Source organism: Hemiscyllium ocellatum, chromosome 3, assembly GCF_020745735.1.
Source record: "Hemiscyllium ocellatum isolate sHemOce1 chromosome 3, sHemOce1.pat.X.cur, whole genome shotgun sequence".
NCBI classification, from domain to species: domain Eukaryota; kingdom Metazoa; phylum Chordata; class Chondrichthyes; order Orectolobiformes; family Hemiscylliidae; genus Hemiscyllium; species Hemiscyllium ocellatum.
Window position 1 is genome coordinate 55,646,196 of NC_083403.1, and position 16,491 is coordinate 55,662,686.

A 16,491-nucleotide genomic window follows, 5' to 3' on the forward strand; every position below is an offset into this window, starting at 1 on the left:
GCCGCTGCTGCTGCCTCCCCTGCTGCTGCTGCTGCTGCCTCCCCTGCTGCTGCTGCTGCTGCCTCCCCTGCCGCTGCTGCTGCTGCCTCCCCTGCTGCTGCTGCTGCTGCTGCCTCCCCTGCCGCTGCTGCTGCTGCTGCTGCTGCTGCCGCCTCTGCTGCTGCTGCTGCCTCCCCTGCCGCTGCTGCTGCTGCTGCCTTGTCTGTTGTTGCTGCTGCTGCCTCCCCTGCTGCTGTCATCATATTGGAATGGTAAATGCCCTTTACTGAATTCCAGTGGAAAATATGTTTCTGACCATCTGATGCTGTAGTAACTCCGAGTAGCAAACTGTCCCAGTTACTGGGTTGTGTTCACTTTTGTGGTATCCCCTCGTTTATGTTGCCAGCCGGAGTCCCAAGACGTAGTTGACCCCTCCAGAACAGCTTCCTGGGTGGGTGTGAGCGGTCATTTTCCAGCCAGGCTTCCCATCATGTGTGACCAACCTACTGTTTGCATGTTTCAGGTAGCCAATGATAGCTCATATGTACACTTACTGGTTATCCAGTAGGGTGAGGGTGACCTAGGCTATCTCAACCCTGTATGACAGGCTTAGTATTCTGAAAAAATTAGATGAGAATATTTGAGAGTGAAACAGATGCATCCAGAGGATAATAGTTTTGATCACTCAGACCTCTGATGGAGCTTACCTGTTAGTAAGGACTGTGATTTTTCCCACTTAGTGCTTGGTTATCCTGCAGATTAAAGTTGTATCAGGTAGGGTTTTTTGCCTCAATGTACATGGTTCAAAGGCATGGAGCATGTGCCAAAACTTGGGAGGAGCAAATTGCCAAGGTGAGGCAGAAACTGGGCAGAATCGGAGCACCATTGTCCCTCCATTGTGGTTAAAAGGCTAGTCATCAGGTATGAGGTACTCTTGCTGTTGCTGTATGTGGCACCGGTCTGGCCCATTCCCTGATCCTTCACTGCTGCAGTCACCCGAGCTTTATACCACTTCATCTAGAGGTCAAACGTGAGCCAGGTCTGCACAGACACCATGTAAAATGCCGCCCTCAACCTGAAAGCCACCTTTGTGTGTGTCTGCATCAAACTGTGTGTAGACCCTCTGTACGCAAACACCAAGTGTTATTACAACACTGAGGTTCTACCTATACCTGCTGTTGCTGTGGAATTCTCCTCGTACTTGGACTGTTCCATATGACCAGTCCCTCTTGGAAAAATTTGTGAAGGTAGACACCTTTGAGCAAGCAGTTGTCAGCACATAGCGGCCTAAAGGCCCTGCTGGAAGAGGGTTGATTTTGTCGGTTGTTTCCTGACTGGACTGTTAGAGTCATTGGGCAGAATGTCTCCTTGCGAAACCTTTCCAACAAGCAGTAAGACATCACTTGGCTGGTGGTGAGAAGGACACAAGCTTTGAGATCCTTCTTGTACCCCAGGCGCCTCTGTACCACAGTGTTGGCAGGGAAGCATTAAAACTTGGGGCAGCTGTCTGAAGTCTTTCTTCCAAACCATAATGAGGGTCCATTCAGTCATCAGACTCTCTCCTTGCTCTCAATGTTTGTAAATAATGTCCTGCATGAGCAAGAAATGACTTTGGTTTGCAATTTGGCAGGGAATATCAAATTCCAGTGTTTATTCTTTTTCTTTATATGCAAAGACTATATGGACTGCTTTAGTACCTGTGAATTACACACATTTTTTCTGAATATAGTATATTTTTTGCAGTTTTAAAAAATTTTCTGTGATCCAATTTGGTAGGTACTTTCTAAAGAACAGCTCGGTGATGTCATTATATGTCTCTGGAACAGGTGGGCCTCTTGGCTCAGGAGTAGGGATGATCCATTTTGATAGTTAACGCGGCTCTTGGTGACTCACCTGTGCTCACTTGGCATCTTTAAGCTTTGGTTGTGCCTTAACTTGGCAGGCTGAGAAGTGAGATGTGTTCCCACGCAAGCATGCATTCAATATCGATAAACAGAAAGGTGACTGTAGAAAGGGGAGGCAATGGCCTAGTGCTATTATCATTGGACTCTTAACCCAGAGACCAGTGATGTTCTGGGTCACAACAGATGGTGGAATTTGAATTCAGTAAATATCTGGAATTAGAGTCTATGATAACCAGGAATCCATTGCCGATTTGTTAGAAAAGCCCATTTAGTTTATAATGTCCTTTAGGGAAGAAAACTGCCATCCTTACCTGGTCAAGCCTACATGTGACTTCAGACCCACAGCAATGTGGTTGACTCTTAACTGTCCTCTGGGTAATTAGGGATGGGCGATAAATGCTACAGAGCTAGTGATGCCCTCATACCATGAATGAATTTTTAAAAAAAATTCATTGAGGAGGTTTGAGCTGGAAGATGAGTTTCTATATTGTCAGACATCCAGCTGACCAGAAAAGTTATTAATTTAAAATGTAGTGTGCTGTTCACAGCTGCAAATAACTGAAATCTCTTATTCCTCCTTAATCAGCCTGGAGGATCACTTTTTATAACAACCATTAATAAGACATTCCTGTCCTACGCATTGGCAATTGTAGCAGCTGAGAAGATATTCAGAATTGTACCAAATGGGACTCATGATTGGGAAAAGTTCATCAGTCCTAATAAATTGGAGACTCATCTAATTTCTAGTGAGTAATGTCAATATTTACCTTTTTTTTTAGTCTCAAAGTTATATTTCTGAAATAGAAAACAGGGCAATTCAAGGGTTTTGCCCTTGACTTGATTTAGAGTTAAATGGCTTTTAATTTAGGAATGTAGTTTTACAAGTTCAATAAAGTCAAAATGCTCATTTATTATCTATCATTTGTTATGGAATTTGCACCTTCTCCCTGTGTTTGCGTGGGTTTCCTCAGAGTGCTCCGGTTTCCTCCCACAGGTCCAAAAATGTGCAGGTCAGGTGAATTGGGCATGTTAAATTGCCCATAGTGTTAGGTGCCTTAGCCAGACGGAAATGGGACTGGGTGGGTTACTCTTCAGAGGGTCGGTGTGGACTTGTTGGGCTGAAGGGCCTGTTTCCACACTAGGGAATCTAATCTAATCTAATAGAGTCATAGAGATGTACAGCATGGAAACAGACCCTTCGGTCCAACCCTGCAGATGTCCCAACCCAATCTAGTCCCATCTGCCAGCACCCGGCCCATATCCCTCCAAACCCTTCCTATTCATTTACCCATCCAAATGCCTCTTAAATGTTGCAATTGTACCAGCCCCCACCACATCCTCTGGCAGCTCATTCCATGCACATACCACCCTCTGCATGAAAACGTTGCCCCTTAGGTCTCTTTTATATCTCTCCCCTTTCACCCTAAACCTATGCCCTCTAGTTCTGGACTCCCCGACACCAGGGAAAAGACTTTATCGACTTATCCATGTCCCTCATAATTTTGTAAACCTCTATGAGGCCACCCCTCAGCCTCCGACGCTCCAGGGAAAACAGCCCCAGCCTGTTCAGCCTTTCCCTGTAGCTCAGACCCTCCAACCCTGGCAACATCCATGTAAGTCTTTTCTGAACCCTTTCAAGTTTCACAACCTCTTTCCAATAGGAAGGAGACCAGAATTGCACGCAATATTCCAACAGTGGCCTAACCAATGTCCTGTACAGCCGCAACATGACCTCCCAACTCCTGTACTCAATATTCTGATCAATAAAGGAAAGCATACCAAACACCTTCTTCACTATCCTATCTACCTGCGACTCCACTTTCAAGGAGCTATGAACCTGCACTCCAAGGTTTCTTTGCTCAGCAACACTCCCTAGGACCTTACCATTAAGTGTATAAGTCCTGCTAGGATTTGCTTTCCCAAAATGCAGCACCTCGCATTTATCTGAATTAAACACCATTTGCCACTTCTCAGCCCATTGACACATCTGGTTCAGATCCTGTTGTTATCTGAAGTAACCCTCTTCGCTGTCCACTACACCTCCAATTTTGTTGTCATCTGCAAACTTACTAACTGTACCTCTTAAGCTCGCATCCAAATCATTTATGTAAATGACAAAAAGTAGAGGTTCCAGCACATTCTTGTCAAACTCCACTGATCACAAGCCTCCAATCTGAAAAACAACCCTCCACCACCACCCTCTGTCTTCTTCCTTTGAGCCAGTTCTGCATCCAAGTGGCTAGTTCTCCCTGTATTCCATGCAATCTAACCTTGCTAATCAGTCTCCCATGGGGAACCTTGTCAAATGCCTTACTGAAGTCCATATAGATCACATCTACTGCTCTGCCCTCCTTAATCATCTTTGTTACTTCTTCAAAAGCTCAATCAAGTTTGTGAGACATGATTTCCCACGCACAAAGCCATATTGGCTATCCCAAATCAGCCTGTGCCTTTCCAAATACATGTACATCCTGTCCCTCAGGATTCCCTCCAACAACTTGCCCACCACCGAGGTCGGGCTCACCAGTCTATAGTTCCCTGGCTTGTCTTTACCACCCTTCTTAAACAGTGGCACCACGTTAGCCAACCTCCAGTCTTCCGGCAACTCACCTGTGACTATCAATGATACAAGTATCTCAGCAAGAGGCCCAGCAATCACTTCTCTAGCTTCCCACAGAGTTCTTGGGTGCACCTGATCAGGTCCTGGGGATCTATCCAGCTTTGACCGTTTCAAGACATCAAGCACTTCCTTCTCTGTAATCTGGACATTTTGCAAGATGTCACCATCTACTTCGCTACAGTCTATATCTTCCATATCCTTTTCCATAGTAAATACTGATGCAAAATATTCATTTAGTATCTCCCCCCATTTTCTGTGGCTCCACACAAAGGCTTGCTGATCTTTGAGGGGCCCTAATTCTCTCCCTAGTTACCCTTTTGTCCTTAATATATTTGTAAAAACCCTTTGGATTCTCCTTAACTCTATTTGCCAAAGCTATCTCATGTCCCTGTTTTGCCCTCCTGATTTCCCTCTTAAGTATACGCCTACTTTCTTTATACTCTTCTAAGAATTCACTCTACCTTTTCTATACCTGACATATGCTTCCTTCTTTTTCTTAACCAAACCCTCAATTTCTTTAGTCATCCAGCATTCCCTTTCACCCTGACAGGAATATACTTCTCTGGATTCTTGTTATCTCATTTCTGAAGGCTTCCCATTTTCCAGCCATCCCTTTACCTGCGATCATCTGCCTCCAATCAGCTTTCGAGAGTTCTTGCCTAATACCGTCAAAATTGGCCTTTCTCCAAATTAGAACTTCAACTTTTAGATCTGGTCTATCATATTTCATCACTATTTTAAAACGAATAGAATTATGGTCGCTGGCCCCAAAGTGCTCCCCCACTGACACCTCAGTCACCTGCCCTGCATTATTTCCAAGAGTAGGTCAAGTTTTGCATCTTCTCTCGTAGGTACATCCACAAAATGAATCAGAAAATTGTCTTAAGAAATTCCTTTCCATCTAAACCTTTAACACTATGGCAATCCCAGTCGATGTTTGGAAGGTTAAAATCCCCTACCATAAGTAGTTGAAAATGTGTTGCTGGTTAAAGCACAGCAGGTCAGGCAGCATCCAAGGAATAGGAAATTCGACATTTCGGGCATAAGCCCTTCATTCCTGATGAAGGGCTTATGCCTGAAACGTCGAATTTCCTATTCCTTGGATGCTGCCTGACCTGCTGTGCTTTAACCAGCAACACATTTTCAACTGTGATCTCCAGCATCTGCAGACCTCATTTTTTACCCCTACCATAAGTACCCTATTATTCTTACAGATAGCTGAGATCTCCTTACAAGTTTGTTTCTCAATTTCCCTCTGACTATTGGGGGGTGTATATTACAATCCCAATAAGGTGATTATCCCTTTCTTATTTTTCAGTTCCACCCAAATAACTTCCCTGGATGTAGTTCTGGGAATATCCTCCCTCAGCACAGCTGTAATGCTATCCCTTATCAAAAATGCTACTCCCCCTCCTCTCTTGCCTCCCTTTCTATCCTTCCTGTAGCATTTGTATCCTGGAACATTAAGCTGCGAGTCCTGCCCATCCCTGAGCCATGTTTCCGTAATTGCTGTGATATTCCAGTCCTATGTTGCTAACCATGCCCTGAGTTCATCTGCCTTCCCTGTTAGGCCCCTTGCACTGAAATAAATGCAGTTTAATTTATTAGTCCTAACTTGTCCCTTACTGTTTGACTCACTTCTGTTCTCAGCTGTACCCGTCTCAGATCAATCTCTTTCCTCACATCTCCCTGGGTCCCACACCCCAATTTACTCATTTAAATCCTCCCAAGCAGTTCTAGCAAATTTCCCTGCCAGTATATTAGTCCCCTTCCAATTTAGGTGCAATCCGTCCTTCTTGTACAGGTCACTTCTACCCCAAAAGAGATTCCAATGATCCAAAAATGTGAATCCTTCTCTCATACATCAGCTCCTCAGTCATGCATTCATCTGCTCTATCCTCCTATTCCTGCCCTCACTAACTTGTAGCACTGGGAGTAACCTTCCAATGTTGTTGGTTCCAATGTGGACAATGACTCCTGCTGTTCCCTCTTCCCCCGTGAGAACATTCTGCATCCTCTCTGAGACATCCTTGATCATGGCACCAGGGAAACAATACACCATTCTGCTTTTTCTCTGCTGGCCACAGAAACGTCTGACTGCACCTCTGACTACAGAATCCCCTAACACAATTGATCTCTTGGAAGTCGACATACCCCTCGTTGCATTAGAGCCAGTCTCAATACCAGAAACTTGGCTGTTTGTGCTATGTTCCCCTGAGAATCCATCACCCCCTACATTTTCCAAAACAGCCTACCTGTTTGAAATGGGGATATCCACAAAAGACTCCTGCTCTCGCTGCCTACCTCTCTTACCTTTCCTGGAGTTAACCCATCTATGTGACTGTATCTGAGACTTTCCCCTTTCTATAACTGCCATCCATCACATACTGTTACTGTTGCTAATTCCTCATCACTTCTATCTGTCTCTCCAACCAATCCACTCGATCGGATAAGATTCGCATCCAATAGCAGGTATGACAGATATAATCCGCAGTAACCCTTAAACTCTCTTTAAACTCCCACATCTGACAAGAAGTACATATCACTGCAAAGGCCATTTTTGTTCCTTTACAATCCACAGACCCAGAAAATAACACCGTCTTATTCCTCTACAGACACTGCCCCAGGTTAAATTAATAGCTATGGCTTAAATTTTAAGTTTAATCAAGAGACTTATCTCCAAAAAACGTATAATCAAGAAAGAATCCTCTGTACTCGCTACTGCAGCCTTTCTCTTGGACAGACTTAAAACAACAATTAACTTATCTGATTCTGTGCTGTCAACTTTGCCCAACAGTTCCTCCAAGATTCGTTGTGAATTTCACTGTTTGTTAATTTTCCCACATGCACTCCGATGTCCAGCGATACACGAATTCAAACAGCAACGGTAGCAACTGTGCAGGTTCTCTCTCTCTCTCTCTCTCTCTCTCCCTCGAATGTGAATGGTTAGCCGAAATATTTTTGGAAATGGAAATTTTTCTTTTGAATACAGATTAAAGATTGTGAACTTTGCAGATGATCTGTACAATGGTCCCAAGAAACTCCTGTGTGGAGCACAGATGGTAGGGGCTATGCTATGATAAATTGCCTCATTGCAACAGAAAAGCCTTGTTGCTTTGCACTGTAAATGTCAAAGTTTCAGTAACAAAATACTATTTGCTTTTCTTTCTCCAAAAAATAACTTCTAATTTCCACTTTGAGAGATCAGGTAAATGAGAATATTGATCCTGTTAGTGATATTTATAAGACAGTTATTAAGCAATGAGTAATACACCTCCTCTGATATTTTTCTTCCTGTGTCCTACCCTTTTATCTATTCTCGCTCCCATTCTCCCACCTTGCTTTACATCATGGCCATAGTTGCAGTAGTTTATTACAAAACAGCTGAAGGGCGAATGTTGTGTGCTAACTGAATTGCATTTTTGAACAAATAAAAACTTTATATCCTTGCAATTCACACTTTTTATCTGAATTCTTGGAATTTGGGAAGGAGTTTAATTTTGCTGAGTTGGACAAATAACTGGAACTTGTGGCATGCAATTTGTAAGAAGTAACTGAAAAATAGTGATCATCTTAATATCCAAAGCAGCAAAATATAATAGTTAACTTGCAACTGTTTTGTGATTTTTAAACGCTGTTTTTGATAAAAGCACAACTGTGCAAAATGTTAAAACCTGGCTCTGCTGTGCTTTATTTGTTCTTCAGTACATCATGGAAAGTCTCCCTCAAGTGTTCAACAACACAAACAATGCATTGGTAATTTATGGAAAGTACAATTTATATCTGATGTTCATCCTTGATCCATAACTTCTTTCTTTAAGTTGTTACTTTTAAAAGCAATTCAATGCATCAGATGCTTTTCTTTAAATGCATTCCTTATTTTTCTGTTTGTTATTTTCAGGTGGGTTCACAGTAGAGACTATCAATGGAATGCTGTATAATCCTCTGTTTGATTCCTGGAGTTGGATTATTAATACTAGCGTAAACTATGCACTGCATGCAGTAAAAAAGAAAATTGAAGAGAAATCTGATTTCATGTCAGAAGGAAGTGACAGGAAAGACAATGGCTGTGATCAATCAGAATCCAATGTTGGTTCTACAGTCCAGTCGTAGGAGAATGAGCTATTTGGTCTAGCACTGCTGCAAAATGCTGCTTTACTAATTTAAACTGTCTGATATGGTTGATTATCCTTGATGGAACATTTGCTACATCAAGGTTTTTGCATTTGGACAACAAAATTATAATCAATGAACAACCATTTTTAAATAGTGTGCTGACTGATAATTTCATTGTAATTAAAATGGAGTTGATTTCAAAAATTGTTTGTGGTGTTACTTTTATCATTGTTTCAAACTAATTATTTGAAATCTCATTTCTGTTCTCTCTTATTCCCTCTTACTATGGTCCTCTGGAAAGTACCTGGCAACAAGAATTAGTGTCGGCTATTCATGCTCCTTGTTCAAATATAAAAAGTGTTGTTGTACTTCCAGGTTAAATTGATCAATGACAGTGAGGTTAGAATTATACATGTGGCTGTATTTTTCCATGGAACTCCCAGCATTTGTTCATGCTGTGGCGATCAATTGCATTAACTTTACATGAAAGGCTGTATTGTTGTAAGGGTGGCCTCTGGGAGCTTAGAGTTGCACTGGGCCTTGCTTGTTCAACTGCGATTGATGAATATTTTTGAGTTGGGATATTGAAGCTTAAGATGCAAAGAAGAGAATGTCTAGGCATAATCCAATACAAAAGTAAGCTCAAAAGGTTGTTCCAATGCAAGCAGATTTGCCAGGTGTCTGTACTTAAAAATGAAATACTGCAGATTTGGAAATCTGAAATAATAAACAGTAAATGTTAGAAACTGGTGTAGAGAGAGAAACAAAACCAGCATCTCGAGTCAATGACATTCTATTGGAACTGTAAAGGATGAGTTTTGCAAGAGTTTCCCAAGCAATAGCCGCTTCATGTGGGACCATATAAGCTGTAAGGAAGACTGTATTGGTCGCATATTTATAACTTATCTACATTGGGTGGCATGGTGGCTTAGTGATTAGCACTGCTGCCTCACACAGCCAGGGGCCCAGGTTTGATTCCAGCCTTGGGTGACTATCTGTGTGGAGTTTGCACATTCTCCCCAAGTCTGCGTGGGTTTTCTCCAGGTGCTCCAATTTCCTCGCACAGTCCAAAGATGTGCAGATTAGGTAAAGTGGATATGTTAAATTGCCATAGTGTTCAGGGATAGTTTAGGTGCATTAGTTAGGAGTAAATGTAGAGTGATAGATTCCGGGATCGAGTCTGGGTGGGTTACTCTTCAGAGGGTCAGTGTGGACTTGTTGGGCCGAAGAGCCTGTTTCCACACTGTAGGGATTCTATGATTTATATCAGCAATGATTTTACTTCAGTGTGCCAAAATGGTACAGAAATAAACACAAAACTCCACTCTTGGGTGCTTTCTTATGAAATGTGCTACATTTACAGTAAGAGCAAAATTGATGGTTGGCAAAAGGGCAAATTAGGCTCGAACAAACATGCTTTTATATTTTTGAGAGAAATAATGCACAGGAGAACAGAGACAAGTATTGTGCACAATTAGAAGCAACAAAAGCTGTTACCAGAGTAACTAAAAGGCCATAAGAGAAGATCGTGGACAGCTGTAAGTCACAATAGTAAAAGCTTTTTTGGCTATGTCAGGAGTCAGATTGCCATGCAACAGCAGAGGACTACTGAAAGATTCATCAGGACTGATTTAAATGGACTCTTGGGGTGTAGTGAAAAGTCTGAAATTATTACTTTGCAGCAGATTTCATGTCTATAGACAAGTTCAGTTACCAGCAATGAGTTACACAGTCAATATGGATTGTAAAACTTCAAGTAGCGGAGCTTGCATGACCAGTTAGAAATAAGAACCACCAAAGGTAGGGTTGCCAGTCCAGATGACAGGAGCATGTTTTTGTCCGCATCGTGAGTGTTGAAGTTTGTTACTTTAGAAACATATAGATGCAAGAATCAATAAAAATGTCAGCTCATTACCAGACAACCATTAATTTAGTTTACGTAATTGACAAGATGCTGAGGATTACAAGAAATAGTACCTGTATAGTAAGTGAAACTTCATAAATATTGAACACAGCTTCTGAAAAGAAAATCCTGTAAGAAGTCACTGGGTTAACAAATATGGTCCAGTGGTAATGATCGGCTTCAATTTGTAGCTTTTGAGAAGATGACTCTCAAAAGTTTACTTTTTGAATATTCTGGGATTGTTGTGAGGTTTCTGCAGTGAGTTAAGAATTAGTTGTATTTGCATTGGCAGTAACTATTAATGGACTTTCTGATTCAGTATGTGGATGTACCTACTAGAGAAAGTGTAAAACCTGACCTACTCTTGGGAACTAAGGTAGAGCAGCTGACTGAGGTGTCAGTGAGGGAGCACTTTGGGGCCAGTGACTATAATTCTATTAGTTTTAAAATAGTATGGCAAAGGATAGACTAGATCTAAAGATTGAAGTTCTAATTTGGAGGAAGGCCAATTTTGACGGTATTAGACAAGAACTTTCAAAAGCTGATTGGGGCAGATTTTTGCAGGTAAAGGGGTGGCTGGAAAATGGGAAGCCTTCAGAAATAAGATAAGGGATAAGTGTTAGGGTGAAAGGAAAGGATGGTAGGTGTAGAGAAAACCGGATGACTAGAGACATTGAGATTTTGATTAAGAAAAATAAGGAAGCATATGTCAGGTATAGATAGGTCGAGTGAATCCTGAGAATATAAAGGCAGTAGGAGTATATTTAAGAGGGCAAAAAGAGGACATGAGATCGCTTTGGTAAATAGAGTTAAGGAGAATCCAAAGGGTTTTTACAAATACATTAAGGACAAAAGGGTAACTAGGGAGAGAAGAGGGCCACTCAAAGATCAGCAAGGCAGTCTTTGTGTGGAGCCAAAGGAGATGGGGGAGATACTAAACGAGTGTTTTGCATCAGTGTTTACTGTGAAAAGGATATGGAAGATATTGACTGTAGGGAAATAGATGGTGACATTTGGAAAAATGTCCATATTGCAGAGGAGGAAGTGCTGGATGTCTTGAAATGCATAAACGTGGACACGTCCCCAGGATCTGATCAGGTGTACCCTAGAACTCTGTGGGAAGCTAGGGAAGTGTTTGCTATGCCCCTTGCTGAGATATTTGTATCATCGATAGTCAGAGATGAGGTGCCGGAAGACTGGAGGTTGACTAACGTGGTGTCACTATTTAAGACAGGTAGTAAGGACAAGCCAGGGAACTATGGACCGGTGAGCCTGATGTTGGTGGTGGGCAAGTTGTTGGAGGGAATCCTGAGGGACGGATGTACATGTATTTGGAAAGGTAAGGACTGATTAGGGATAGTCAATATGGCTTTGTGTGTGGGAAATTATGTCTCACAAACTTGATTGAGTTTTTTGAAGTAACAAAGAGGATTGATGAGGGCAGAGCGATGGATGTGATCTATGTGGATTTTAGTAAGGTGTTCAGTAAGGTTCCCCATGGGAGACTGATTTGCAAGGTTAGATCTCATGGAATGCAGGGAGAACTAGCCATAATGTGGGAAAGGATAGACTAGATCTAAAGATTGAAGTTCTAAATTGGAGGAAGGCCAATTTTGACGATATTAGACAAGAACTTTCAAAAGCTGATTGGGGGCAGATTTTCGCAGGTAAAAGGACAGCTGAAAAATGAAGATAGTAGGTGGTGGTAGAGGATGTTTTTCAGACCGGAGGCCTGTGACCAGTGGAGTACCACAACAATCCACTACTTTTCATCATTTCTATAAATGATTTGAATAAGAGGTATAGTTAGTGAGTTTGCAGATGATACCAAAATTGGAGGTGTAATGGACAGCAAAGTGGGTTACCTCCGATTACAATGGGATCTTGGCCAGATGGGCCAATGGGCTGAGGAGTGGCAGATGGAATTTAATTTAGTGAGGTGCTGCATTTTGGGAAAGCAAATCTTAGTAGGACTTATACACTTAATGGTAAGATCCGAGGGAGTGTTGCTGAGCAAAGAGACCGTTCAGTGCAGGTTCATATTTCCTTGAAAGGAGATGCTGGTAGGTAGAATAGTGAAGAAGGCGTTTGGTATGTTTTCCTTTATTGGTTAGAGTATTGAGAGTAGGAGTTGGGAGGTCATGTTGGGGCTGTCCAGGACATTGGTTAGGCTACTTTTGAAATATTGCATGCAATTCTGGTCTCCTTCCTATTGGAAGGATTTTGTGAAACTTGAATGGGTTCAGAAAAGATTTACAAAGATGTTGCCAGGATTGGAGGATTTGAGCTATAGGGAGAGGTTGAATAGGCTGGGGCTGTTTTCCCTGGAGCGTCGGAAGCTGAGGGGTGACCTTAGAGGTTTATAAAATCATGAGGGGCATGAATAGGATAAATAGACTAAGTCTTTTCCCTAGGGTGGGGGTATCTAGAACTAGTGGTTAGCACTGCTGCCTCACAGCACCTGAGACCTGGGTTCAGTTCCCGACTCAGGCGACTGACTGTGTGGAGTTTGCACGTTCTCCCCGTGTCTGCGTGGGTTTCCTCCAGGTGCTCTGGTTTCCTCCCGTAGTCCAAAGATGTGCGGGTCAGGTGAATTGGCTATGCAAAATTGCCCGTAGTGTTTGGTAAGGGGTAAATGTGGGGGTATGGGTGGGTTGCGCTTCGGCGGGTCGGTGTGGACTTGTTGGGCCGAAGGGCCTGTTTCCACACTGTAAGTAATCTAATCTAATGTAGAGGGCATAAGTTTCTGGTGGGAGGGCAAAGATATAAAAGTGACCTAAGGGGCAACATTTTCACTAAGAGGGTGGTACATGTATGGAATGAGCTGCCAGAGGAAGTGGTGGAGGCTGGTACAATTGCAACATTTAAAAGGCATCTGGATGGGTATGTGAATAGGAAGGGTTTGGAGGGATATGGGCCAGGTGCTGGCAGATGGGATATTTGGCCGGCATAGATGAGTTGGACCGAAGGATCTGTTTCCGTGCTGTACATGTCTATGACTCTATGGCTATAAACTTGTTTGGATACCAGTTGCCACTAGTATCCTGCAGGGTTGTGTTAGGTACATTGATATTTATTAACTTTACAGTTACATTCAGGTTATTAATAAAGGGGATGGGCTACAAATGTACATAGACTGTGAATCTTTGTATAATAAACTGAGCATAATGAGCTACTTGTACATCCCAAACATCTTGTAAGGCCTTGAAGTGTTGGTCATAAAGCTGTTTCCATGCAGCTTCTACATCACTTGGAAAAAGAAAATCAAAATGCAGAGTAGTGTCACAATGTGTAGCAAGATCTAAGGGAACAGTAGGATTTTTGTAGACTTTGGCACCTAGTTTTGGTGCTGGTTGGCCAGTTGATTTATGGCATTTTAAGTGGATCAGCTTGGTGCAGATCAGACAGTGGTCTGTTTAGCATGGCATGACTTATCCTGACATCAGCCACCTCCTTCTGTCAAACAGGCACACAATCACACAGCACATGCTATGCTTGGCTTGTATTCATTTTTCCCCAACCATTTTCTCATCATTTCAGGCTTCCATTTTATCACCATCGCTTCCAATAACATGATATTAGATTTAATTAGATGTGATTTCCACATTCCCAAGAGATCCAGGTACTAGGAGGAAGCCAAAGCAATGAGATTGATAAGCTTTGACATGTAATCCTTGAACATGAGCAGAGAATCACTGAGCCCAACCTAGCTAACATCACTGGGCATTATTACAGCTAGGCAGTGCAGGTTTTGTACATCCATCACATTAATTGGCGTGGCATGTTGGCTCAGTGGTTAGCACATTTGCCTCACAACACCAGGGACCTGGGTTTGATTCCCACCTTGGGTGACCGTGTGGAGGTTGCACATTCTCCGTGTCTACATGGGTTTCCTCCCACAATCCAAAGATGTGCAGGTTAGGTGAATTGGCCATGTTATCTTGCCCACAGTGTTCATGGATGTGTAAGTTAGGTGCAATAGTCTGTGATAAATGTGGAGTAGTAGGGGAATGGGTGTGGGTGGATTAATCTTTGGAAGGCTGTGGTGGACTTGTTGGGCCGAAGGGCCCATACTGTCAGGATTCTTTGCAAAGTGTCCATTCAGAACTGCTTAGATAATGTAACAAATTATCTATGCATATGCACACAGAGAAACCTGGGCTGTAGAGAAGTTTTGGTGATTAGTAGCAGGTAACTTGTGATATAGAAGTGCTAGAGAGTGACCATCTCCAACAATTCAAGTATAAACACCCTTACTGACATTGACAATACCTCTATGCAACCATCTCACCAATGACCTAGTAAACCAGACCCCAGGCAAATGTTCTGCAGAAACAAAAAATAAAGAAATGTGGATGTTGGAAATCTGAAACAAAAACAGATTGATGCGAAAACCCAGCAGGTCTGACAGCATCTCGAGAGAATGCAGAGTCAACTTTTCAGGTCCAGTGACCCTTCTGCAGAACTGACTGTAGCCTAGGAAAAGTCAATATTTATGCTGAAAACTGGAGTATGGAGGGGGAGGGAAGAAGTGTGGCCAGGATGTCCCGGTGGGAATGATCCCTACAGAAGTCCTCACTTTCCACCCAGCGCCATCCACATCCAAAGGATCACTAATTGCAATTTCCACCACCACTGGGCATAAATTGTCCCCTCCCATGTCAGCCTTCTGCAGAGCCTGTTCCCTCCAAGACATCCTGCTCCAGTTTTCACCATCTGATGGTCCCCAAGAACAGCTTTTCTCTCTCCCTGGTTCACTATTACCTGTTTCTTGTCTGTTCGATTGCTGTTCCCTCTCCCTGGTTCTATCTCCACATATTGTTCACTCCCTGCCCTTCTAGAATGTCTTTGTCAAGATGCCATAGAGGAGGCTGCTAGATAAATGAATCCATGGTGTTAGGAGCAAGGTACTGGCATGGACAGAGGATTGGCTGATTGTCAGAAGGCAGAGAGTGTGGATAAAGACATCTATTTCAGAATGGCAGCCAGTGATTAGTGGAGTTCCACAGGGATCAGTGTTAGGACCATGACTATTCATGTTATATATTAATGATCTGGACAAAGGAATGAGCACATTGTTGCTAAGTTTGCAGAGCACACAAAGATAGTAGCATTGAGGAAGCAGGAAGTCTGCAGAAGGACTTGGACAGACAAGAAGAATGAGCAAAGAAGTAGCAGATAGAATACAATATGGGGAAAATGTGGTTCTGCACTTTGGTAGGAAGAATAGAGATTTAGACTATTTTCTAAATGGGGAAAGGATTCAGAAACCTGAAGCACAAAGGGGTCTTAGTTCAGGATTCTGTTAAGGATAACATGCAGGTTCAATTGGCAGTTAGGAAAGCAAATGCATTGTTAGCATTCATTTCAGGCTGACTAGAATAGAAGAGCAAAGATGTACTGCTGAGTCTGTATAAGGATTTTGTCAGATTGCATTTGGAATATTGTTAGCAGTTTAGGACCTTGCATCTAAGCAAGGGTGAGCTGGTGTTGAAGGGAGTCCAGAGTAGGTTTACAAGAATGATCCTGGGATTAAGGGCTTGTTGTGTAAACAGCAGTTGAGGACTCTGGATCTGTACTTCATGATGAGTTTAGGAGGTGAGGCCCTCGATAGAGTGGAGGTGGAGAAGATCTTTCCACTAGTAGGAGAGGCTAAGATCTGAAGGCACAGCCTCAGAGTGAGGGATAACCCTTTAGAACTGGAGATGAGAAGGAACTGCTTCACCAGAGGGTGGTGAATCTATGCAACTCACTGCAGCGTAAGGCTGTGGGGGCCACGTTATTGGGTGCCTTTAAGACAGAGATAGATAGGTTCTTGATTAATAAGGGGATCGAGGGTTATGAAGAGAAGGCAGGAGAATAGGGTAAAGGAACACATCAACCATGATAGAATGACAAATGGACCAAATGGCCTTATTCTGCTCTTATATTGTAAGGTCTTATGGACATGGATTTGAATCTCAACATGG

General features: G+C 42.7%; 1 protein-coding gene across 3 annotated transcripts in view; it reads left to right on the forward strand.

The window, feature by feature from the left end:
* Positions 1-8,823, forward strand: part of coq3 (coenzyme Q3 methyltransferase) — a 34,545-nt gene extending 25,722 nt beyond the window's left edge. For all 3 annotated transcript variants that reach the window (XM_060820753.1, XM_060820762.1, XM_060820774.1), the window contains exons 5-6: positions 2,470-2,629; positions 8,405-8,823. In XM_060820753.1, coding sequence (XP_060676736.1) covers positions 2,470-2,629; positions 8,405-8,616 — 372 coding nt within the window. In that variant the 3' untranslated portion in view covers positions 8,617-8,823. The remainder of the gene's footprint in view (positions 1-2,469; positions 2,630-8,404) is intronic.
* The last annotated feature ends 7,668 nt before the right edge of the window (positions 8,824-16,491 follow it).